Here is a 26,681-nt window from a genome sequence, read left to right on the forward strand (position 1 = left end):
CGTCACCCCGCTCCTCCGTTCTCTCCACTGGCTTCCAGTTGAAGCTCGCATCCGCTACAAGACCATGGTGCTTGCCTACGGAGCTGTGAGGGGAACGGCACCTCAGTACCTCCAGGCTCTGATCAGGCCCTACACCCAAACAAGGGCACTGCGTTCATCCACCTCTGGCCTGCTCGCCTCCCTACCACTGAGGAAGTACAGCTCCCGCTCAGCCCAGTCAAAACTGTTCGCTGCCCTGGCCCCCCAATGGTGGAACAAACTCCCTCACGACGCCAGGACAGCGGAGTCAATCACCACCTTCCGGAGACACCTGAAACCCCACCTCTTTAAGGAATACCTAGGATAGGATAAGTAATCCCTCTCACCCCCCTTAAGTTTTAGATGCACTATTGTTAAGTGACTGTCCCACTGGATGTCATAAGGTGAATGCACCAATTTGTAAGTCGCTCTGGATAAGAGCGTCTGCTAAATGACTTAAATGTAATGTAAATGTAAAAAAATTTGCAATGTCCGTACTGTGAGACGCCAAAGACAGCGCTACAGGGAGACAAGACGGACATCTGATCGTCCTCGCAGTGGCAGACCACGTGTAACAATACCTGCACAGGATTGGTACATCCGAAAATCACACCTGAGGGACAGGTACAGGATGGCAACAACAACTGCCTGAGTTACACCAGGAATGCACAATTACCCCCGTCAGTGCTCAGACTGTACGCAATAGGCTGAGAGAGGCTAGACTGAGGGCTTGTAGGCCTGTTGTAAGACAGGTCTTCACCAGACATCACCGGCAACAACGTTGCCTATGGGCACAAACCCTGGACCAGACAGGACTGGCAAAAAAAGTGTTCTTCTCTGACAAGCCGCGGTTTTGTCTCACCAGGGGTGATGGTCGGATTTGCGCGTATTGTTGAAGGAATGAGCATTACCCCGAGGCCTGTACTCTAGAGCGGGATCAATTTGGAGGTGGAGGGTCCGTCATGGTCTGGGGCGGTGTGTCACAGCATCGTTGAACTGAGCTTGTTGTCAATGCAGGCAATCTCATCGCAGGCAATCTCAACACTGTGCGTTAGAGGGGAGACATCCTCCTCCCTCATGTGGTAGCCTTCATGCAGGCTCATCCTGACATGACCCTCTAGCATGACAATGCCATCAGCCATACGGCTTATTCTGTGCATGATTTCCTGCAAGACAAGAATGTCAGTGTTCTGCCATGGCCAGCGAAGAGCCCGGATCTCCATCCCATTGAGCACGTCTGAGACCTGTTGGATCGGAGGGTGAGGGCTAGGGTCATTCCCCCCAGAAATGTCCGGGAACTTGCAGGTGCCTTGGTGGAAGAGTGGGGTAACATCTCACAACAAGAACTGGCAAACCTGGTGCAGTCCATGAGGAGGAGATGCACTGCAGTACTTAATGCAGCTGGTGGCCACACCAGATACTGACTGTTACCCCCCCTCCCCCCACTTTGTTCAGCGACACATTATACAATTTCTGTGATTCACATGTCTGTTGAACATGTTCAGTTCATGTCTCAGTTGTTGAATCTTGTTATGTTCATGCTAATATTTACACATGTTAAGTTTGCTTAAAATAAATGCAGTTGACAGTGAGAGGACGTCTCTTTTTTTTGCTGAGTTTATATACCCATTGATTCTTGGAAGAATATAACTTATAAATGCTACGTGAACTTAGATAAATTGTCTTAACCCATCAGAACTCCAACCGTAAGCTTGTTTTACTCCTTTGTTTGTAAACAATGCAATTGTAAACGACCACTGTATAGCCTCAAAACACAGTTAAAACTATCATTTTGATATCATGGATGGCCAGTAATCGCATCTATGGCTCTGTCTATGACTTTCACATTTCTCCAGCCCCCATCCCTCAGCTATTTACCAAATCAATGGCGGGATGACTGCTTTGTTATCGTTTGAACTGCAGATTGCCCTTATAAAGTAGTGGACTACATAGCGAATGGTCTGTCATTTAGCAAGCAGTAAGTATGTTGTAAATGTTTGACCCAATACGTCTGTTGCCAGGGTCCTTTCGGCTTTCCTGGCGAGGTGGGAGAGAGTGGAATTTTGGGGTATCCAGGGGGACGGGTAAGCTCCTCCCCTCCTTCTACGTCTGATAATCTCCCAATTGTCTCTCCGTCCCTCCCAAAGTGTGCACTTGTTCACTTCCCTTCACTGATTTGAAAGGAATGACTGGTATAATAAATATGGTGGAAACCCATACTGGTCCGTACCTCTACCAATAGGATGCTTTTAAACTTGTAGGAAGTAGTGAACAAAATAGGTATTATTGGGTTACACCCATTGTGTTGTGATGATTGGGATTCTTAACTCTGATTCTAAACTGTTCTGCGGCGGCCTTCTTGTTTCTCTCTTGGCAGGGTCCTCCTGGTTTTAACGGGCCTCCCGGATCTCCAGGAAGACAGGTAAGACACACACTCACACAAACACACACACACACACCTGTTTGTCTCTATCACGCACAGCCAGAGGCAAAACGAGAGACGAGAGAGAGAGGCACACACAAACACTTAAATCAAATAATACATTGATTTATAACCAGATTAATGAACCAATTAATCTCTTTCCCACAAAGGGATTCACAGGAAGTCCAGGGTTCCCCGGCCAACCAGGCTACAGAGGACCTAAGGTAATCCATTTTTCTAAAATGAATAAATGACTGTATTTCATACAAATGGAATATCATGCAATATTGGCTGTATTTTCACAATTCCTTTGCCCAATTTTCGGTGGAAGAGCAGATCTGATTGGTCAAAAGTCCAATAATTTGTGGATAAAGATCAGAATTGTGTCATCTTGTTCTGAGGGTTTGCGTTGCAAGGCTCCAGTCTGCCAGTAGGGGGTGAATAAGTACATACATGTTCTTTTCTTCTGTTTGTTTTTAGGGAGACCAGGGAGAACAGGGGCCTCCCGGACCCCCGATCTACACTGACGCACAAGGGATGTCTGTTCAAGGTAACACACACACAAAAACACATGAAAAAGCCTGATACCCACAGTCCCCTCTGTTGACCACCTGTCCTCTGATTGGTTGCAGGAGCACCAGGTGACAACGGCTTCGACGGCCTCCCTGGCCAACCAGGGGACGCGGGAGCTCCAGGGTTTCCAGGACAACCAGGACGACCAGGCGACTCCTTCGGCGATGGTAACACTGAGACACACATACACATGCACACATAGCACACACACACAAATGCATACACGTACGCAGGCACACGCATGCATACAGGCATCCTCTCCTTTCCCCTCCTCTCTCCCTCTCACCTCCTCGTCTCTCCTCTCTCAACCCTCTCCCAGGTCGCGGAAGCAGCCCAGGGTTCCCTGGTACACCGGGGCCTAAGGGAGAGAGGGGTAACCCAGGCAGACAGAGCTATGGTCCTGAGGGCCAACCAGGAGGACAAGGCTTACCAGGAACCCCTGGACCACCCGGACCACCAGGCAGATCTGGTATGTTACGCATCGGCATAATCATATCCGTCATGTTTCATGCGGGAAGGATGAGGGATGTTGCTTTATAGCGATAATAACAGTTTGAGGTACTGAGTGACTGTTAGCTTCCAGTTTTTTTGTCTAACTTTTTATTAATTTCAATCGAGGTGTTATTGGCGAAAGAGAGAGAAAAAGTATATTTGTTTCAAGTGAGAAAGATGAGAGAGACAAAGAGAGAGGAAAGACAAGGAGTGAGAGAATGAGAGAAGAGAGGTTGAGTTAAAGACAGATTGAGGTGGCCTCCCGAGTGGCGCAGCGGTCTAAGGCACAGTGCTAGCTGTGTCACTACAGATCCTGGTTCGATACCAGGCTGTGTCGCAACCGGCGGTGCGAAGTAAGCGACTGGCTGCAGACGAAGAGTGCGAACACCGGTTTGGCAGAGGAGCGAACAGCCTTCAGTGGAAATAGGAACGAAAAGTAACGGAGGTTAGCGGAAAAGCGCGCGGCAGCCTTGTTGAGTGCAGAACGGATCAGTGGGAGGCGGATGAGGCGACGCATGAAATGGCCCAGCATCATCCAGGTTAGGGGAGGGTTTGGCGCATGCACGCTGAGACGGTCGCCAGGTGTACGTGTTTCCTCCGACACATCAGTGCGGCTTGGCAGGCCGTGTTTCGGAGGACGCACGGCTCTCGACCTTCGCCACTCCTGAGTCCGTACGGGAGTTGCAGCGACGGGACAAGACTGTAACTACCAATTGGGGAGAAAAAGGGGTAAAAAATACTAAAAATAAAACATCTGAGTTAAAGACAGATTGAGTTAAAGACAGATTGAGTTAAAGACAGATTGAGTTAAAGACAGATTGAGTTAAAGATAGATTGAGTTAAAGACAGATTGAGTTAAAGACAGATTGAGTTAAAGACAGATTGAGTTAAAGACAGATTGAGTTAAAGACAGAGGAATAAATGAAGAAACAAAGGGAGGGATGTAACTGACTGTGTGTCCTGTGCCGTCCTCCTGGAGATGAAGACTCGTCCAGCGGCCCCTGTCTGGTCGTCACTATGGGGCCCAAGGGCCAAACACTGGAAGTTAGCATACCAGAAGGTAGTCCCTGCCACCAGAGTGGGGATATTGCTGTTACCATGGCAATATTCAGACCACCGAAACAAAAATAATACCTCAACTATATCAAGTTTCCAAACCTGAGCCATAGGTATACAACTACATGTATACGCATGGTTCTGATCTAAACTAACCGTCAGGATCAGTGGAGGCTGTTGAGGGGAGGACGGCTCATAATAACGTCTGGAACGGAGCGAATGGAATATCATACACATGGAAACTGTGTGTTTGATGCATTTGATACCATTCCCCTCATTCCACTCCAGCTATGACCACGAGCCCGTTCTCCCCAATGAAGTTGCATCCAACCACCTGTGGTCAGAACACTCTTTACTAGCACATGCCAGTGTAGCTGGGAAGAGTGGTTGCTCAAATCCAAGATGCTTTCTCACATCTGGCCACTAGGTGTCTCCCTACCCACCCGTATGGCAGGACCATAGATAAACAGTACACCAATACAGTCTCCACATCTATGGCTCTGGCGTATGGGAGAGAGAAAATATTAGAGATTTTCCGATGATATCTTTGCCACAAATGAGGATGAACAACAATGGGTAAATGTTAAGTACTTTCCTGCTATGTTTCCCTGCTCGCTAAAAACATTCTAACAAAGGCAGATGTGATGCACAGAGACAAAACAAGTTTGTTTTGTCCAAAGACTGACCAACCCTTCCTATTCCATGTGAGCTAACTAACAGACCAAAGTAACAGAGTTTTTAAGTTAGAGGTCAAGAGCGTTTGTGTGTGTGTGTGTGTGTGTGTGTGTGTGTGTGTGTGTGTGTGTGTGTGTGTGTGTGTGTGTGTGTGTGTGTGTGTGTGTGTGTGTGTGTGTGTGTGTGTGTGTGTGTGTGTGTGTGTGTGTGTGTGTGTGTGCGTGCGTGCGTGAAATACCACAGTGGTGTAAGTGTTCTTTGTACCAATACTTCTACTACTCTGTACAACTAGTCGAATCATCTATCTATGTGTGTGTGTGTGTGTGTGTGTGTGTGTGTGTGTGTGTGTGTGTGTGTGTGTGTGTGTGTGTGTGTGTGTGTGTGTGTGTGTGTGTGTGTGTGTGTGCAGTAGCCAACATCCAAACCGACTTGTTCGACAATCTGCCAGGACGACCAGGAGCCCAGGGACCACCTGGAGCCAGTGGATATAAGGGACCCAAAGGTAGGATACACATGCACGCACAGACACACACACACACACATTCACATTACGCACAACAAAAACAAAATTGATGTAAAAAATCATTTAAAAAATCTGCTGGGGCTGATTTGCTGGATCCCTTTCTACTGCAGCTTTCTGCAATCTGATTTAGTTGCCTTGCAGAAAGCCCATATTGATTTAAAATTGGTACTTAATGTGGGAACAACTCAAATGTATGATGTTTTCGAATTCCCTTAGAAATATTTCAGATAGGTTTCACGTGTATGCATTGGATGGCATTTGTGGGCTTTCGGATTTACAAAAATGTTGCGTTTAATAAAGAATACCAATGAACTAGTTAAGAAGCTGTGATTTTTTTTTAAAGTAAGCTTCTTTTAATTGAAGTAGGTCATACCTCGAAAGAAATTACACCGATATGTCTAAATTCCATGGATCACGTCATCTCATTATACACCGAAGATATTTTACTTCGTCGAGACAGTGTATCTAAATCCCTCTCAAATGCTCTGTCGATCATAGACAAATTCAGCTCTGTCTTTAAGTTATAAAATACATCTAACCAAATCTGCCCTACTGGTTCTCAAGACCCCGGTGAGAGACTCCATCTCTACTTATGCAATCCCAATCGGTAGACTAATATCCCAGTTGCTTTAACTGGCCAAATATCTATTGTCAAAATGAATATATTGCCACAGCTGAATATATGAAAATATGAATATATTGCCACGTACTTCAATGCGTCCCTTGTCTCCAACTTCTGGCTACTGGGATTGAATCCATAGGTTTTCCAGATGTGCAAGGTCAAATAAACACACTTGCAAAGAGGGAAAGATGAAGGACTCTCTGTACCAAACGTTACATTTGTATTTCCAGGCACTAGCATTTTGTCACATCCTAAATTGGTTTAGAGATCGTTCTTCTGCCCCCTGCCTGAGTATAGAGAGAAAGACGGTGTCTCCTGTTGCTCATGAAGAGTTGGTCTTCACTGAAATATCCCTTTAAACAATGTCAACTATGTTTTTAACCTATTATTTCTCACACAATTTTTATTTGGCAGAAAATTTCATAACAATGTAACTGGGAATGAAAATGGCACGCCCATACTCCAACATTTCACAATAACGCCTTGTGATCCAGAGAGTGGCCTTTTGCACCCCTCCCCCCAATGGTCAAGATGTGGAATCCACACCCTTGCAGATATCATAGACAGTAATGGTTTGAGAACCTTCCAAGATTTGAAAGATGCCTACACAGTACCAGGCAAATTCGTTAAGCTGACCTATGGACTCCCTTGGGGAACCCAACTACCGAACCATTCAATGATGGGATTAATAAATTAATTGTCTGGGCTTCCCGAAAGGACTGATCTCTGTTTTGTTATTTAACTAGGCAAGATAACAACAAATACAAATTCTTATTTTCAATAACGGCCTAGGAATTGTGGGTTAACTGCCTCGTTCAGGGGCAAAACGACAGATTTTTACCTTGTCAGCTCAGGGATTCGATCTAGCAACCTTTCAGTTACTGGCCCAACGCTCTAACCACTATATAGCTCAATATAAAATACAACCTTTTGGAATGCTCATATTCTGAGCTAGCCATTTAAAATGTATGGTAAAAATGTATTCCTTAAACTGGAACAGGATATGGGAAAATGTGACCTTGGCATCCCGTAATTCGAACCATTTAACTTATACATTTTAAAGTTTGATCACAGACTGCATTTAACACCAAGGAAACCTTTTACAATGAGATTGATCCCAACTGTCCCCGAAATAAGCGAGACATAGTCCTCCATATTCCTCCACCGCCCTGCAGTCAAATGCTTCGGAGGTGAAGTTACAAAATGAATATTAAAGTGCACGGATAAAAACTTCTACTGCTTTGCATCTGTTATGTTACTTAACGAGGACACACTGCCTTGAATCTCTCAATTAGTCACAGACGATTACTGCCGGCGGTAACAAAGAGGCAGGGAGTTTAGGAAGCAGGTGCAGTCCGGTGAGTTGAATACGAACAAGCATAGCGTGAACACCTGCACAAAAGTAGCATCTGCACATGACCACCGATACCATACTGCCTTGATGGGGGATAACAACGGAGTGCTAGATAAAGGGGGAGTAATCAGGGAAGTGATGAAGTCCAGGTGTGCCTAATGATGGGTAACCGGGACCGGCGGTTAGTGGGCCGGCGACAGCGAACGCCGGAGGGGGTGGGGGGTAGACGTAAAAAAAAAGATGTTGGCTCTTAGATGGCAATCACCTCACTCTCTTTCAATTCGCCAGTAAATACAGATACTATTATAAGTTATTACATTAGAATTATAGACAGCTAGAATTAATGGTGCTGGTGGAACAATTGAGGCCTGGACAAATATACTTGACTCTGCGAAGAATAATCTCGGCTAAAGCCCAACATGTACAAATAAACAAAAACTGTTGAGCGCGAAAAACCCAACAGCGTTGCAGTTCTTGGGACACTAAAACCGGTGTACTTAGCACCTACTACCATACCCCGTTCAAAGGCAATTAAAACTTTTGTCTTGCCCAGTCACCCTCCGAATGGCACACACATATATATATTGAATGGCAGACTACAGGGTACAAGTTCTATAACCTTAGAATTTGAAATGGATAATGTACCCCTCCGCCCACCCAAAAAAATATCACAACATTTTTGGGGGGGTAAAAAAAAAGATCAATCAAATAAATAGATCATGCCTCTCCCTAAACCGCAGGAAGCAAGTTGTACAGGCAACCTTCCTGACAGGTTTTGATTATGATGACACCATTCACTAGAATGTAGCAGCGACTATTCTAAAACCCCAAGATGCACTGTACCATAACGCACTTCACTTTATCACAGGTGACAGGTTTAATATTCATCCCTGCCTCCTTTATCAGAAGGTTGGCTGAACCGTTCTTAATTCCTGTACATCACTTCACTTCTCCCTTTTTGTCTACTCAGCTCTTCTACATTAACATGTCTCAATTCTCTGTTAAAGTAACAACAACAAAAATATGGGGCACCAAATCCGCTCACAGGGTTGGATAAATCTTGAGGTCCCTGTGTCTCTGCATGTTTTGAAATAATTTACAAACGTCATTAAATCTGGAATCCCTGGAGCCAATAGGGTCGTTGGTGAGGGCTGAATGAGGGCTGAATTCACTGAGGCTTGCAGGTGTTTTGGATGATTGTGGTGGTGTATTTGTGTTGTTGAGATGTAGTGTGTATCTGAGGTAATCCTGTAGTTTATTTGTGTTGTTGAGATGTAGTGTGTATCTGAGGTAATCATGTAGTTTATTTGTGTTGTTGAGATGTAGTGTGTATCTGAGGTAATCCTGTAGTTTATTTGTGTTGTTGAGATGTAGTGTGTATCTGAGGTAATCATGTAGTTTATTTGTGTTGTTGAGATGTAGTGTGTATCTGAGGTAATCATGTAGTTTATTTGTGTTGTTGAGATGTAGTGTGTATCTGAGGTAATCCTGTAGTTTATTTGTGTTGTTGAGATGTAGTGTGTATCTGAGGTAATCATGTAGTTTATTTGTGTTGTTGAGATGTAGTGTGTATCTGAGGTAATCCTGTAGTTTATTTGTGTTGTTGAGATGTAGTGTGTATCTGAGGTAATCCTGTAGTTTATTTGTGTTGTTGAGATGTAGTGTGTATCTGAGGTAATTCTGTAGTTTATTTGTGTTGTTGAGATGTAGTGTGTATCTGAGGTAATCCTGTAGTTTATTTGTGTTGTTGAGATGTAGTGTGCATCTGAGGTAATCCTGTAGTTTATTTGTGCTGTTGAGATGTAGTGTGTATCTGAGGTAATCCTGTAGTTTATTTGTGCTGTTGAGATGTAGTGTGTATCTAAGGTAATCCTGTAGTTTATTTGTGTTGTTGAGATGTAGTGTGCATCTGAGGTAATAATGTAGTTTATTTGTGCTGTTGAGATGTAGTGTGTATCTGAGGTAATAATGTAGTTTATTTGTGCTGCTTTATTGATTAATTGAATTATCATTTGTGGGTTGTTTGTTTTCATGGCTCCATTGTGAATGAGACCCTGGTCTCAATTGGGCTCCCCTGAATAATTCAAAGTTCAATCAAATCAAATAAAAAAACACATTGTACATCTGTACATTCATTTTACACTATAACTCCCGTACCCAGTTCTTTCCCAACACCTCTCACGTGTGTTGGGTTATTATACAGCTGCAAATCAAATTGCCCAATTTTGGGACAGTAAAGCTTTAATGTATCTTAATCTGTCTCCTTACCTTACTTCCATCTTCCTCTGTGTTCCAGGGGAGCTGGGTGACTGTAACTGCCTGGGAGAAGGCACCTCGGGTGGAGTGGGGCCACCGGGTGCTCCTGGGTCTGATGGAAGACCTGGGGGGTTTGGACGTAAAGGCGAGAGCGGAGACCCTGGCATACCCGGTTTCGGAGGACAACCAGGAACACCTGTAAGTGATCAGGATTTGACTGTTTGAAGCTTACTTGTGTTTTGGGGCATTTTCTCCAAATATGTAAATGTATAATGCTGCTAAAACGTACGTTTACTCAAAAAATGAAGCCGTTTATGTTTACTCATTCCTTGTTTCAATGTACAAATATCAAATATTAAAAGTGTACATGCATTACTAGGTCTGCGTCACAAATCTGAGGTATGACGACAAACTACAGAATGTGATGGTAACAACTCTTCTTCTTCTCCCCTCAGGGTCGTGCGGGTGAGAGGGGTTTCTTTGGGCGTAAAGGAGAGAAGGGGGCCTCCTTCTACCCGTCGTTCAGCCGGGGGATCAAGGGTGAACTGGGGGCCCTGGGTCCTCAGGGCCCCCCTGGAGACATGGGCCGACCCGGGAGAGATGGACTGCCTGGGTTCCCTGGACAGCCTGGGCCTCCTGTGAGTCACATGTACACACACATGTACACACACGAATAGATACACACACAGATACACGCGCTTACCTTTATAGATACACAACCACACACGCCATGTCCTGTGTATTGTAATAGAACTGTTACTCTCCCAGGCTGATGTTGATGGCTACGGAACCGTCGGAGAGAGAGGTTTCCCAGGGTTCTCGGGGGCCAAAGGTCGCGTGGGTGAACCAGGAGAGAATGGGATTGGCTACCAGGGTACCGTCGGTACCCGCGGGTTGCCAGGCGACCCGGGCTTCACCGGGTTACCAGGGCAACCTGGTTTACCTGGCCCGCCAGGTATGTGCCACCCAACAAGGAGAGAGAGAGAGAGAGAGAGAGAGAGAGAGAGAGAGAGAGAGAGAGAGAGAGAGAGAGAGAGAGAGAGAGAGAGAGAGAGAGAGAGAGAGAGAGTAATGTGAAAGTGTGTATATAAAGTGTGTATCTTATCCTCTCCACAGGAGGACAACACGTAGAGCAAGCAAACTGTCTAAAAGAACAACTTTGAGAATCCCACTTGCTTCCCATTGTGCGAACAACACAAATAATTTCAGTAACTAAGGCTGCGTTTAGACAGGGAGCCCAATTCTGATCTTAACTAATCAGATCAGGTCTGAAAAAGATTTTGACGTGGAAAGATCAGATGTGATTGGTCAAAATATCAGAATTGGGCTGCTCGTCTAAATGCATCCTAAGTACCACAGCCCTTCAGTAGCTACAGACACACCAAAGAAAATACGTACAATTGGGGCATACAGAACAATACACGAGCAGTAGTAAGGTTGTTGCTAAAGCAGCCAATGCAGCTTGCAATGTCTTCAAGGTTTTCCTCTCGTCATTCATTCCCTTGCAGGCAGTTGATTGGTTAATTAAAGGCCCATCATTAATCGCTTATATCTTCTCTAGCCAACCTACCTCAGCCTTTAGCTACAGTACACTGTTAGAAAAAAAGGGTTCCAAAAGGGTTCTTCGGCTGTCCCCGTACCAGAACTCTTTTTTTGTTCCTGGGAGAACCCTTTTTGGTTCCACATAGAACCCTTTTGGGTTCCATGTCGAACCCTCTGTGAAAAGGGTCCTACGTGGAACCAAAAAGGGTTCTTCAAAGGGTTAACCTATGGGGGCAGAATCACTTTTTGTCTAGGAGTATAGCTGCTTTATCAATTCACACAGACAAACAATAATTCCTTTGCTGTGATTGCGCAATAACGGCTACTACTGAACTGTGATTTTTCAATCTCAGAGGAGAAAGAAATGGATGTTTTAAAAAGAATGAATTCAAGTTTATGGATGTTAACGTAATGATAATTTAGAGTAAGTATACAGGAGACTGACAACTCCTGATGAGGCTGTCCTAAGATGGACACCTTGCTTGTCATGGAAAATGTTTTAATTGCAATAGACATGAGGCTAGCTAGCTAAGTCTTCTCTGAGATTGAATGACACAAAACCCAACAGCATTTTGCCACTCATACGAATGAACGTGCGTGTGACTGTTGCCTACGTTTTCTGATACAATAATGCTAATGCTGAGACGGATTCAATGATCTTTTTTAATACGATACGTTGTTCTTTTTTGAAGAGAGAGAGAATGAGGAAAGGTTGTATAACAAAAGAGGGCGAAACACATGATGTGACCTTTTGTTTTTGCCGACTAAGCTATTAAGATATCTTTATCATTTTGTTCATATTTGCCATTCTCTCCCTCTCTTTCTCCTCTTCTGAAAGAGAATAACCTTGACCAACCATCTCGGAAAGATTTTTACTTTGCTTATGCCTGAACTGAATGCTTAATCTCTGACCTCTGATTTGCTGTTTGTTTGTTTGAATGATTTTTAACTGGCTTATGCATTGATTTGCGTGACTGTATGCAAATTACCTGAATGGCCTTGATTGGCTTGTCCTCTGCCGTCCTGTCCTCCCTGTACCCCCCCCCCCCCCCCCACGCTCTCTCTCTTCCTCACGCTCTCTCTAATCTTACTCTCTCTTCTTCTCTCTCTTCCTCTCTCTTCCTCTCTCGCTCCCCCTCTCCCTCTCTCTTCCACTAGTACATCTCTCTCTCTCTTCCACTCTCTCTTCCACTCCCTCTCTTCCACTCCCTCTCTTCCACTCTCCCTCTCTTTCCTCTCTCTTCCACTCTCTCTCTCTGACTCACACTTTATTTATTTTTTCTCTCTCTCTCTCTCTCTCTCTCTCTCTCTCTCTCTCTCTCTCTCTCTCTCTCTCTCTCTCTCTCTCTCTCTCTCTCTCTCTCTCCATTCATCCCTGCATCTCCATCCTTCCATCACTCTGACCCTGTGCATGTTTGTCTGACCAGGTGACAGCTGTGGGCAGGAGGGGGTTAATGACGCAGAGGGAGGTGAGAAGTTAAAGAGAACGGCCCTTGACAAAGAACCCCAGAGCCATAGATATAGTCTTTAAGGCCAGCTCTGTTTCAGATTCAGAGTTCCAATGGCAGCCATTTCGGCACCACGAGTTCCAAGTCAATAGGATTCCATTTTTATGTCATTGTTATGGAACGTTTTGGTGCCAAAATGGATGGCAGACGGTTGTCCACGTACTGTGTACCTGTGGCTCAGGAGATACTAGATCATTCTGTGGCTATTGGTTGGATGGAACACCCCATGTGCTCATTCAAAGCATGTAATGGTAGAGAAAGGAGCAATTGAACTCTTCAATGGACAGAATTGTAATTTACTCAACATGTCAATCATTTGTTCATGCTGTCACCAATGGAGGCTCCTTGTTTCCCCGTATGATTGGGATTCCATTGGGCTTGAATCAGTTGATGATTGACACTTGATGAGGAACATTCTTCCCAGGTTTGAGTTCCAAGTAGCTCTGGTCCAGGGCATAACGTGAGGCTGGCTGGCTCAGCAACAGCAAGCCGCGTGTATCGCCCTGGACCAGAGCTAAGTTCCGAGCTACAGTACAACTCTCTTCCTCTGTCAGAAAATGGTTGGGAGCTTTCGGTGGCCATTGGCATGTAGCAGTGCATTACTTCACTCCTTTTCCTCCAATCAGAGCTGCTGAACCCTGGTGCATGTGTTAAGCTCCGCCTCTGCTAAGTGCTTAACCAATAGGGAGGGGGGAGGGCGATGGGAGGGTAGCCAATGAGACTTACATTAGTGTAGTTTTTTAAATTGAAATAATACCAAAATAAAATACATTTACTTACTAGCTGTGGATCACTTTTTACTGTCCATACCTATAATATTGTCTTAATCATTTACTAACTACTTTTAATCAACAGATTGACATTAAAATCCTCACCATAATCGAACGTAGTCGTAATCACATAAATGCATATCCATAAACAAGCATACAAATAATAATAATGTGCCACAGTGATGGCCAGTATGTATGTATAAGCTAGACTGTGTGTACTTTAATATTATAATGGCATTGTATCAGTTTGACTGAGGAATAGAGGGCTTTACTCCAGCCCTGTGTGTGTGTATGTGTGTGCGTGCGTGTGTCTTAACCTTGATCTGACTGGCTGTTACTAGGGTTGACGGTCCCTTGTCGTCTACCTGGCGAGGACGGAGAACCCGGCTACCCAGGAATACCTGGAAGAACAGGTAACATATAGACATCATCACCATGGCAACACTTCCTGTCTCGTGGGTTGTTTTTTTTTTACACAGAAGTTGTGTGTGTGTGTGTGTGTGTGTGTGTGTGTGTGTGTGTGTGTGTGTGTGTGTGTGTGTGTGTGTGTGTGTGTGTGTGTGTGTGTGTGTGTGTGTGTGTGTGTGTGTGTGTGTGTGTGTGTGTAGGTCCCAAGGGCGAGCCAGGTTTCCCAGGGGGTCCCGGTCGGCCCGGCTTTGATGGAGGGAAGGGAGAGAGGGGAGACCCTGGCTTCGGAGGTCAGCCTGGACCACAAGGTGACTAACACAACTCATGTCATACTCGTTAGCTTCAACAATATCTCCACTCTTCTCTTTTCAAGCATGACCATCTAGTGACCACTAATCTGATTTAAACTTGATATCTATCGTCCATTGTTGATAATATTTATAAGATATGACTTTATAGTCTAATGTTCTTGTTCCCATGAGCTCATGTTAATTAGCCTTGACAATATCACCACTCTTCTCTGTTCTAGTGACCACTGACATCTGTGGTCCATTGCTGCCAATTAGTGACCATAAATATTTACTGAATGAAGTTGACTGAATTTTTCAATTACTTCTACTCACTCGTTTGTTTGCTGCCCACACAAATGACCTTGAGTGTCTGCTAAATGGCATACTGTACATACAGTAATAGTGGAAATAATGATTTATTGAATTTAACCAACTTTATCCCCCTCCCCCAGGTTTCCCTGGCCCCAGAGGAGATGCGGGCGTCCCAGGTGTCCCAGGCGAGGGCCGTCCAGGGGCCCCAGGGAAAAACGGGTTCCTGGGGAGGCCGGGGGAAAAGGGGCAGCCGGGGGAGGTTCTGGGGGCCTCAACAGGTCTCCCTGGATCACCTGGGTTTCCCGGAGGACCAGGAGACAAGGGAGAGCGAGGAGCATCGGGACCACCTGGAGGACCAGGTGGGTCTCAGCATGATAATGAACTAATAATCTGATCAATTACCCTTTGGGGATCAGTAAAGTAAGCTATGTATCTATCTATTGATCAAACTTTCTGTCCGTCTCGATATGAAAATGGGGAACACTGAGCTACCTACAACTTCAAAGGTTCCATGAAGCCCTCATAAGGCCTTTATAATGCCCACACGGATGCTTTTATTGAGCGGGGATGTATGTTTCTATGTGGCTCTGTGTATCTGTACCGTATGTTCCTGTGTGTCCTGCTGTATTTTACCCTGTGTCCTGTATTCTCCCAGGTTTTGACGGGCGGTCCGGTGTTCCCGGCGCTAAGGGTGAGCGTGGTACCGAAGGCTACCCCGGAACTCCAGGTCTTCCTGGACTTCCCGGAGAGGGCAGACCGGGTGGATTTCCCGGTCCTGCCGGACCAGCCGGAAGCAGAGGATTAACCGGACCTCCAGGTGAGAATCGGGAAAACGAGGGGAATGTCGTAGGATTTCCGGAATTTTGGATATGTTTGGGAATGTTGTCATTAATCCATTGAATCAATTGATTCCAGATCCCAGGCGTCTCCTAGTCGTCGGCGCCTTTCGTTTTAGCCCACAGTGCGAACAGACAGAGACTCTTTCCTCCGTGCCTGTGTGTTGATTGTGACTCTGCTCCGCACCACTCCTCTCCTCTATTGACATGTTCTCTCTATTGTTGTTTGATCCTTCGGTCCGTTTACACTGGTTGACTGTTTGTGATCTCCATCCCCAAAAGCGTTTCCTCTCACCTCTCTCTTTCTTTTCCGTCTCCTCGTCCTTTCTCCCCCTTCCTCCTCTCTTCCTGCACCATCCCTATCACCTACATCCGTCATTATCATCGCTCCATCCCTCTCTTCTTGGTGATGGGTCTCTCCCTAGGCTGTCAAGGTGAGCTACTCCCTTCCCTGCGTCCCTTCACCCCCCCCCCCCCCCACTCCGTCTTAGACCAGTCGCTCTAACCCTTGCCTCCTCCGCCCATCTCACCACCTCTAACTGCTCCATGCGATTTGGAATTCACATTTTAGAACAACTGGCTTCTAGAACTAAGAACTGGTCCAGACCTTAAGCATTTGAGTCCAAAGAAAGAGATGGACAGTTGTTGAACTTCATAGTATTTTTTCAGGTAGCACTAATCTTCTAGGTGCAATCTTCACCTTGGATCTCTACTAAACCTAGGAATGACAATTTCCGGAACCTTTCCCAAAATTCTCAGGTTTTCCAAAAATCCTGGTTAGAAGATTCACAGATTTCCTTCGTATTCCCCCCCTGATTTCATGGATCTTACAACAAGGATTTCTGGAAATCTGGAAATTTTACCAGAATTTTGCAACCCTAACTAAACATAGCAGCAATTGTGTGTGTCGCTGTAACATTGATAGGCTTGTGTGAACCCTTACCCTCATAACCATCCAACCGACTCACCTCAACCTACGAACCTAAAAGCCTGTTCTAGAAACATATAGAAGACAGAAACCATAGAAGGCTTCCAAAAGGGTATTTGTCATGTGGTTGAGCTATCTAATTGTACTCTGGAATTGCACTTGAGTGTACAGTGTATTTTATCGTGAATATTGGCATGATCATTTTTCATCCCTTGATAAGAGATTTGAATGTAACCTGTAACTATGTAAACCAGCAGGAATCATGTACATTTATCAATCTCATATTCCATACTTTCTCTCAATTTAAGTGCAATTGCAGCTTAAACTATGTCATGAAACAGTGTAACTGAACATGTATTTACATTCTTGTTCGTGTGACTTGTTTGCATTCTGAACTACAGTAATTAAGCAATAAAGCCCGAGGGGGTGTTGTATATGGCCAAAATACACTGTATACAGTACCAGTCAAAGGTTTGGACACACTCATTCAATGATTTTCTTATTATTCGTTGTAGAATAATAGTGAAGACATCAAAACTATGAAATAGCACATGTGGAATCATGTAGTAACCAAAAAAGTGTTAAACAAATCAAAACATATTTTATATTTGACTTTCTTCAAATAGCCACCCTTTGCCTTGATGACAGCTTTACACACTATGGGCATTCTCTCAACCAGCTTCACCTGGTTGAGAGAGTGCTGAGCACTTGTTCGCTGCTTTTCCTTCACTCTGCGGTTCAACAAATCCCAAACCATCTCAATTTGATTGAGGTCGGGTGATTGTGGAGGCCAGGTCATCTGATGCAGCACTCCATCACTCTCCTTTCGGTAAAATATCCCTTACACAGCCTGGAGGTGTGTTGGGTCATTGTCCTGTTGAAAAACAAATGATAGTCCTACTTAGCCCAAACCAGATGGGATGGCGTATCGCTGCAGAATGCTGTGGTAGCCATGCTGATTAAGTGTGCCTTGAATTATAAATAAATCACAGACAGTGTCACCAGTAAAGCACCCCCACACCATAACACCTCCTCCTCCATGCTTTACTGTGGGAAACACACATGGGGAGATCATCTGTTCTCACAAAGACACGGCGGTTGGAACCAAAAATGTCAAATTTGGACTCCAGACAAAGGACAGACATCCACCGGTGTAATGTTCATTGCTCGTGTTTCTTGGCCCAAGCAAGTCTCTTCTCATTATTGGTGTCCTTTACTAGTGTTTTCTTTTGCAGCAATTTGACCATGAAGACCTGATTCACACGGTCTCCTCTGAACAGTTGATCTTGAGATGTGTCTGTTACTTGAACTCTGTGAAGGATTTATTTGGGCTGCAATTTCTGAAGCTGGTAACTCTAATGAACTTATCCTCTGCAGCAGAGGTAACTCTGAGTCTTCCATTCCTGTGGCAGTCTTCATGAAAGCCAGTTTCATCATAGCGCTTGATGATTTTTTGCGACTGCACTTGAAGAGACTCTCAAAGTTCTTGAAATTGTCCGTATTGACTGACCTTCGTGTCTTGAAGTAATGATGGACTGTCGTTTGTCTTTGCTTATCTGAGCTGTTCTTGAATAATATGGACTTGCTCTTTTACCAAATAGGGCTATCTTCTGTACACCACCCCTGCCTCACAACACAACTGTTTGGCACTGTTAACTGTTAACTGAAAATGCATTCCAGCTGGTTGAGAAAATGCCAAGAGTGCAAAAAGCTGTCATCAAGGCAAAGGGTGTTTATTTTTTCACCCGGATCACCCACAATCACCCGATCTCAACCCAACTGAGATGGTTTGGGATGAGTTGGACCGCAGAGTGAAGCAGTCAACAAGTGCTCAGCATATATGGGAACACCTTCAAGACTGTTGGAAAAGTACTTCTCATGAAGCTGGTTGAGAGAATGTCAAGAGTGTGCACAGCTGTCATCAAGGCAAAGGGTGGCTACTTTGAAGAATCTCAAATATAAAATATATTTGGATTTGTTTTAAACTTTTTTGGTGACTATATGATTCCATATGTGTTATTTCATCGTTTTGATGTCTTCACTATTATTCTACAATGTAGAAAATAGTAAAAATAAAGAAAAACCCTTGAATGAGTAGGTGTCCAAACTTTGGACTGGTACTGTATAGAAAAGTATGTGGACACCCCTAAGTTTGTGGATTTGGCTATTTCATCCACACCCGTTGCTGACAGGTGTATAATATTGAGCACACAGCCATGCAATCTCCATAGACAAATATTGGCAGTAGGTTGGCCTTACTGAAGAGCTCAGAGACTTTCAACGTGGCACCGTCATAGGATGCCACCTTTCCAGCCAGTTAGTTTGTAAAATGTCTGTCCTGCTAGAGCTGCCCCGGTCAACTGTAAATGCTGTTATTGTGAAGTGGAAACGTCTAGGAACAACAACGTCTCAGCCGCGAAGTGGTAGGCCACACAAACTCACAGAATGTGACCGCTGAGTGCTGAAGCGAGTAGCTCGTACAAATCGTCTGTCCTCGGTCGCAATACTCAATACAGAGTTCCAAACTGCCTCTGGAAGCAACGTCAGCACAATAAACTTTCATCTGGGTCTTCATGAAATGGGTTTCCATTGCCGAGCAGCCGCACACAAGCCTAAGATCACCATGCACAATGCCAAGCGAGTGGTGTAATTGGACCATTGGAAACCTATTGGCAATGCATTCTCTGGAGCGATGAATCACCCTTTACCATCTGGCAGTCCGACGGACAAATCTGGTTTTGGTGGTTGCCTGGAGAATGCTCCCTACCTCAATGCATAGTGCCAACTACAGCATACAATGACATTCTAGACAATTCTGTGCTTCCAAATGTTTGACAACAGTTTGGGGAAGGCCCTTTCCTGTTTCAGCATGACAAGGCCCCCGTGCACAAAGCGAGATTCATACAGAAATGTGAGCCAGGCCTAATTGCCCAACATCAGTGCCTGACCTCACTAATGCTTTTGTGGCAAAAGCCTTCCCAGAAGAGTGGAGGCTTTTATAGCAGCAAAGGGAGGACCAGCTCTATATTATTGGGCATTGTTTCGGAATGAGATGTTCGATGAGCAGGTGTCCACATACTTTAGGCTGTTATTATGTGCGACACAATGAGGAGAGCCTGGATACAGCCATTAGCCGTGGTATATTGGCCATATAGCACAAACCCCCAAGGTGCCTTGTTGCTATTATAAAATAAATGTTTTGTCATAACTGCGGTCTGATACACAACGGCTGTCTACCAATCAGCATTCAGGGCTTAAACCACCCAGTTTATAATGTAATTTAGATACTGAATATGATTATAGTATATGTCACAATAAGGTAAGTTTTTAACAGTGCAATAAAGGTAAGTTATGGTAAATTTAGTTATTTTTATGTCATATGTTTATAAATTAGCACTTTCTCCCTCCCCTATTTGAACAATTATTTTACTTTAATGCACTATTGTTTTTCAGAGGAAAGAGTTATGCCTGACTCACTGTCCTCTCCCTCCCCGCCCAGGCTACCCCGGTGTGAAGGGAGCCAGAGGTGATGCAGGCTTTCCAGGCCCAGCTGGGATGAAGGGACAACCAGGAGAACCAGGACGCGATGGCTCTCCAGGACTCAGGGGTCTTCCAGGACCACCGAGCCCCGGGGGAAGAGACGGCATCCCTGGGGGACCAGGAAGAAAGGGTAAGGTGGTGGTGGATAACCAAACATAGACACCTCCATAGCTAACTTCCAAGCCAAGGTAGGGTGGACACTCACAATAGTGCAAATCTCAAATGACACCGTTCAGTGCACTATTTTTAACCAGAGCCACGTCGGGCACTTGGCATTTTTAGAGAGATGACTAGAGTAATTGGACCCATACCTACTATTGCTCTATTGATGTTTATTTGGCTTGTAAACGTTGATCTAAAGTGGATATTAGTCAGATCCACGGGCCATTTTCTAATCATGACCCCTTTCCTGTTCACAGGCGAGAGCGGTTACCCCGGACTGGTGGGTTTCCCTGGAATGCCAGGTAACCCTGGAAGACCTGGAGGTCCCGGAGGGAAAGGAGCTCCCGGATTCTCAGGAAGAGACGGTCTGCCCGGAGATTTCGGAGCACCGGGACCTAAAGGTACGGGATTGGGAATGACAGAACTAAGGGAATGATGGGAAGGGAGTGGATAGGGAGTAGAATATCGTTTTAATATGACATGATGAATAGTCTCACAGTACTTTTCTTTTGGTTTAGTTTCACCAATGTTTTTCAAACCCTAACTGTGTTATTTGGTTCAAAGAGAAACTGAACGATGTGGCTTCTCTCTATGTGTGTGTGTTCCAGGTGACAGAGGTAACGCTGGTCCACCCGGCGCACCCTCTCTGCCCGTCAGAGTTGAGTACATTGAGAAGGGACAGATGGGCGACAATGGGGCCAACGGTCTACCCGGTTTCCCTGGACCTAGAGGTAGGTGGTAGGCTACAAATCAACATTGTCATCCGTTTTGTGACAAATGTGTGTCACCCACAAGGTCTTACATCTACCATTTTGTTACAAAATGTGTGCCACCAACCTAGGCTGAAGATAACAAAGGTTAATACAAGAGGGTTCGAATATCCCATCACTCTTTGAGTAAATGTGGAAGATTTCTAAACAATCGGACCAGAGATGCTATTTAGCAACGGTGCTAGTCCTATGAATCCTCTTGGAATTATTACGTTGTCCTAAACTGGATATCTTCAACCTGGCTCCTGCAGCAGCCATTTTGTGCTAACGTGTGTCACCAACAAGCTCCTTCAGCCGCCATTAAGGATCAAATGCTTATCACCAACAAGCTCCTACATCCTCCATTTTGTGCCTCCCTGTCCCCAGGTGACAAGGGTTTCCCAGGGCTGCCTGGTCGACAGGGTTTGCCCGGGCTGCCTGGTTATGCTGACAGGGCTAAAGGAGAACAAGGACTTCCTGGTATCCCCGGACGCCCAGCCGGGCCAGGCTACCCAGGGCCTAAAGGATCTCCTGGTATCATCGGCTTCCCTGGCATGCCTGGACCTAGGGTAGGCACATACACCACCATACAAAGAGTTTAACAGTGATGTTGTAGACAGAAGTGGCAGTTGATGTTATACTGAATTTGACATTATTATTGTTCTGTAGGGTGACGATGGCGAACCTGGTTTCCCTGGAAACCCCGGAGTCCTTGGTCAGCCAGGTGCCAAAGGTGAGTCGCTGTCACATCACCTGTTGTATACCTATCTGTGAACCTCATGTCATCTTACTGTACCTATGTTGGTCTCTTCCCTGTGCTATTCTCTTAACTGTATTCTCTTACCATTGTTGAATTCTCTTAACTGTATTCTCTTACCATTGTTGGTCTCTTATCTTATTCTCTTAACTGTATTCTCTTACCATTGTTGGTCTCTTCCCTGTGCTATTCTCTTAACTGTATTCTCTTACCATTGTTGGTCTCTTATCTGTGCTATTCTCTTAACTGTATTCTCTTACCATTGTTGGTCTCTTATCTGTGCTATTCTCTTAACTGTATTCTCTTACCATTGTTGGTCTCTTCCCTGTGCTATTCTCTTAACTGTATTCTCTTACCATTGTTGGTCTCTTATCTGTGCTATTCTCTTAACTTTTGTATTCTGTTATCTCTGCCATTCTTTCCTGTACCTTTTCAGTGTAAAGGTTTTGTATTGGTTAAGTTCTTACCTGTATATGGTATGGTTCTCAGGTGAGAGAGGTGACTCGTCCGGCTACCCCGGAGGTCCCGGAGCTAAAGGTGAGGCCGGAACCCCTGGTTACTCAGGCAACCCAGGTGCTAAAGGCGCCACCGGGGACAACGGTTTTGCAGGCGGCCCTGGGTTCAACGGACAGAAGGGAGCACCGGGAGATCAAGGAATACCCGGACAAATGGGTGAGTCGGGGTGATAAAGTCACCGGAAGTGATGTCATAAAGGTCACACAGGTTAATCATGTCACAGGAAGTGATATAGAAAAGAAGAGGGAAAGAAACCTTATCATTATTAATATTTTCTTTACATTCATTTGTGCTCACACATGGTCCCTGGTGTGTTTTTTGGGGGTCTCCCCTTCTCAGGTACCCCTGGTTTCACCGGCGCTAAGGGTCTGAACGGATACCCAGGAGGAAGAGGTCTAGACGGGACACCTGGCCGCCCCGGCTTCCCTGGAACACCTGGAGAGAAAGGTTTGTTTAGACACTCTGAACCATAGTCTCCTCTAGCTTTTCCATGCCACATATTACCATTTCTAATACAGCATCATTGGCCTGAGAGAAGATGGTTCTTTATCTTAAACTGACATGGCTTGCTCTAACATACATTTAGTATGCCATTTTATTTTAGGCGATATTATAATGCAATAATAGTATTCTTTCTCAAGGTCTGCCGGGATCTCCTGGTCTTGATGGGCTCAACGGACTGGCCGGACCCAAGGGTCTACCAGGAACCCCAGGTTATAGTGAGGGGGGTCGTCCCGGCACTCCTGGAGCAGCCGGTCTGAAGGGAGAGAGGGGCTCCTCCATCCCAGGTGGACCTGGGTACAACGGAGAGAAGGGAGCTAGAGGAGAGTCAGGTGAGGAAAGATCAATCAATCAGTCAATCAAATAATCAATCAAATGTATTTTATAACACGTTTTATATCGCCAGTAGTCACAAAGTGCTTTAAAGATAGCTGGCTTACAAGCCCAAAGAGCAAGCAATGCAGGGGTAGAAGCACAGATGAGCTTAGATGAGTAACCTTGATGAGTAACGTGATGACCGACTCCAACCCTAATACTGCCTATAGACTTGTGTTAACTCCCCGAGCTAATGCCTATGCTTTAGCTCAGCAGACTGACACAGTCTTGTGGCGTGCAGAAGACCAGGGTTTCGAACACTGGTTGGTCACACAGACATAGATAATATACAGTGCCTTCGGAAAGTATTCAGACCCCTTGACTTTTGCCAAAAACAGCGCAGTAGAAAGGACTATCAACACATACTGAACAGCACGTTATAGGCAGAAGCGCGCTACATGGCAGACCAATCCAAACTCATCTCCCGGCATGTCCAGCCCATACATTATCTCAGCCAATCATGGCTAGTGGGAACGTTCCTGTCTTTTTCCATGGCTAAACCAACTAGGCTCGTAATTTAACCATTGTATTCGTATTTATGGATGGAATATAAGTTTGTTATTACGGCACATTAAAGTTTGTATATTCCAGAAGGCATTTCTGCCCAAAAACCCATTTTGATTTTAAAAAATGCTGCTCCATAGAAGTAAAAGTCACCCAGTTAACTTCTACTTGAGTAAAAGTATAAAATTATTTGGTTTAAAATATACTTAAGTATCAAAAGTTAGGGTTCTTTTTTAAAATTCTTTTTTTAACGGAAAGCCAGGGGCACACTCCAACATTTAGACATAATTTACAAACAAAGCATGTCGGTTTAGTCAGTCCACCAGATCAGAGGCAGTGGGGATGACCGGGGATGTTCGGTTGATAAGTTTGTGAATTGAACTATTTTTCTGTCATGCTAAGCATTCAAAATGTAAAGAGTACTTTTGGGTGTCAAGGGAAATGTATGGAGTACAAAGTACAATATTTTCATAATGAATGTAGTGAAGAAAAAGTAAAAGTAGTCAAAAATGTAAATAGTAAAGTACAGATACCCCCAAAAATGGCTTAAGTAGTACTTTAAAGTATTTTTACTTAAATACTTTCACAATTTTCTTTAGACTATTTTGGTCTTTAATGCAGGGCCAACAAGTTCCTTACCTTCTCCCCTTTCCACATAACTCCTACATTTTTTTGCTGTAATGCTGCTGTCAGTTGATTGTAATTTCGGATAGAGCAGAAATGTCCAGATATGTTTGTGTGACATAACTCCACCAGTCCTATTTATGATATAGATTACAAAGATTATATATGTTTTTTATCAATTAGTATATTTAAGCTCAATATTTGTTATGTCTTTTGTGGTTTATTCAACTGAAATTGCAACCAGCTTTCTTTGGCTTGTTTTAAAAGTAGCAATATTTTGGAGATTATTTCATTTTCAAATAACCAAAAGCGAGAGGTTGTAATCTGAATGAAGGGAAACAGGCATTCTTGAACATGCGGTGAGCAATACTTACTGCTAGAGAAACAGTTTTAATTGAATTCTAGTTTTGTATGTATCATTTTAGTCCTCCGAATTCATATTCATTATATAAAAAGGCTGTTTAATTTTGTCTGGCTTGTCGTTCCAAATAAATTGGAAAAGAATTGCTCATATAATTAAAAACAAATCGTTAGGTGTAGGCAGGGCAATATGGAAATAGATAAACTGGGTATGACTAAAGAATAAATTAGGGTGATTTTTCCACAAATAAACAGGTGTTGTCCTTGCCATGTTTGCAAGATCTCATCTAATTTGGCTAACTGTCTATTAAAATGTATTGTAGTGAGAGAATTTCTTTATTTTGGGATATGAATACCGAGTATGTCCACTTCGCCGTCGGACCATTTTATTGAGAAACTACACGGTAATGTAAAAGTAGTATTTTTTTGCGATCCAATATGTAATATGGTTTACATATCATAATTTGTTTTTAATCCAGAGAGGTTAGAGAAATGATCTAGATCCTCTATGAGGCTATGGGATCCAACCTCTCACAGCTTTGTTTTTTAAGCTCTGGATTTCTCGCCCCTTGATATTATTGTTGGATCTGATTTTAATAATAGCTGACATTTCGATGGTCATAATAAACAAATATGCTGATAGTGGACAACCTTGTTTTATTCCTCTTGACAATTAATACTTTCTGAGAAGTAGCTATTATTTACCATTTTACATATGAGGTTACTATACATAACTTTAACCCATTGTATAAGAGTTTCTCGTAAATTAAAATTGTCCAGGCATTTATATATATAAATTCCAGTTGTGGTTTATCAAAGGCCTTTTCGACGTCAGCTATGAATACCAGGCCTGGTTTCCCAGATTTTTCATAGTGTCGTATTGTTTCCAGTACTTGTCTTATATTATCTCCAATGTATTGTCCATTTTTAAAACCTGTCTGATTAGGATGAATAATGTCCGACAATACCTTTTTATTTCTATGCATTTTGCTAGGATTTTGGCATCGCAACACTGAAGTGTAAGGGGTCTCCATTTTTTTAGGTGGCCTGGATCTTTATATTTACCACCTGGGTTCTTGCTAAGTATCTGATAGTCTACCATTTTTATAGGAGTGGTTAAAACATGTTAATAACGGACCTCTGAGTACATCGAAACAAGGTTTGATATGCCTCAACTGGTATGTCATCCAGCCCTGGAGTTTTCCCAGACTTACAGGTTTTAATTGTATCAAGAACGTTCTCCTCTGTAATTTGGCATTCACATGAGTCTTTCTGTACAGCTGTAAAGTTTACCATATTAACAGAAAAAAGTATTTACAATTAACTTCAGTTAGTGTGTAACAGGTTTCTGTAAATTATTTTTGGCAGCATTTCTGTGTTGAAGATTTAAAAAATAATTTGGTGCAGTTACCCTCATATTCGATCCAGTTTGTTTTATCTTTATAATATTATACATGACCTTTCTTGAATAAGTTCCTCCAGTTTTTTTTTCTTCTAACTTATTCTGTACCTCAATGGTACAGTTTTTATTTGCTAACTATCAGCACTGTTAGTTCCTCTATTTCCTTTGTTAATATAAATATTTTCACCAAAATTGTTTTTGTTTTAAAGATGAGTATTGAATTGCATTGCCTCTAAAGACACATTTAAAAGTGTCCAATACAATAAGGTGATCTGCTGTACCTATGTTATGTAGGACAAAGTCAGTTATAAATGATTCTGTCTTGGTTAAAAACAAAGTGTCATCCAGTAGGCTCTGATAAAATGCCCAATATCCCCGACCTTGTGGAAATTCTGTAAGAGTAATGTGTATACCAATTATCTGATGGTCCGACCACATTCTGTCCCCATCAACACTCTTTAACTTTTGGTGGCAGTGAGAATAACATAAGAAAGTAGTCAAGATGACTGGCTCGATTGAGCCTCCGCCATCCATGAAGTGCAAGAAGGGGATAGTTTACGGTCCATAATATATTTCTTATTTCACAATATTGCACTTCTTTTGACC

The 26,681-nt window shown here is 43.8% G+C and overlaps 1 protein-coding gene across 1 annotated transcript in view; it reads left to right on the forward strand.

Moving 5' to 3' along the window:
- Window positions 1-26,681, forward strand: part of LOC124014575 (collagen alpha-6(IV) chain-like) — a 186,653-nt gene that overhangs the window by 144,875 nt on the left and 15,097 nt on the right. Inside the window, 24 exon segments of the mRNA XM_046329734.1 lie at window positions 2,040-2,102; window positions 2,396-2,440; window positions 2,611-2,664; window positions 2,921-2,990; window positions 3,073-3,180; window positions 3,333-3,482; window positions 5,646-5,738; window positions 10,032-10,189; window positions 10,447-10,629; window positions 10,760-10,946; window positions 12,961-13,002; window positions 14,153-14,224; window positions 14,420-14,527; window positions 14,962-15,180; window positions 15,477-15,638; window positions 16,083-16,091; window positions 20,085-20,255; window positions 20,545-20,688; window positions 20,896-21,018; window positions 21,424-21,605; window positions 21,706-21,769; window positions 22,283-22,465; window positions 22,649-22,756; window positions 22,951-23,142. Of these exon segments, the coding sequence (XP_046185690.1) occupies window positions 2,040-2,102; window positions 2,396-2,440; window positions 2,611-2,664; window positions 2,921-2,990; window positions 3,073-3,180; window positions 3,333-3,482; window positions 5,646-5,738; window positions 10,032-10,189; window positions 10,447-10,629; window positions 10,760-10,946; window positions 12,961-13,002; window positions 14,153-14,224; window positions 14,420-14,527; window positions 14,962-15,180; window positions 15,477-15,638; window positions 16,083-16,091; window positions 20,085-20,255; window positions 20,545-20,688; window positions 20,896-21,018; window positions 21,424-21,605; window positions 21,706-21,769; window positions 22,283-22,465; window positions 22,649-22,756; window positions 22,951-23,142 (2,890 nt within the window).

This window comes from Oncorhynchus gorbuscha, linkage group LG25, assembly GCF_021184085.1.
Source record: "Oncorhynchus gorbuscha isolate QuinsamMale2020 ecotype Even-year linkage group LG25, OgorEven_v1.0, whole genome shotgun sequence".
Lineage (NCBI taxonomy): Eukaryota > Metazoa > Chordata > Actinopteri > Salmoniformes > Salmonidae > Oncorhynchus > Oncorhynchus gorbuscha.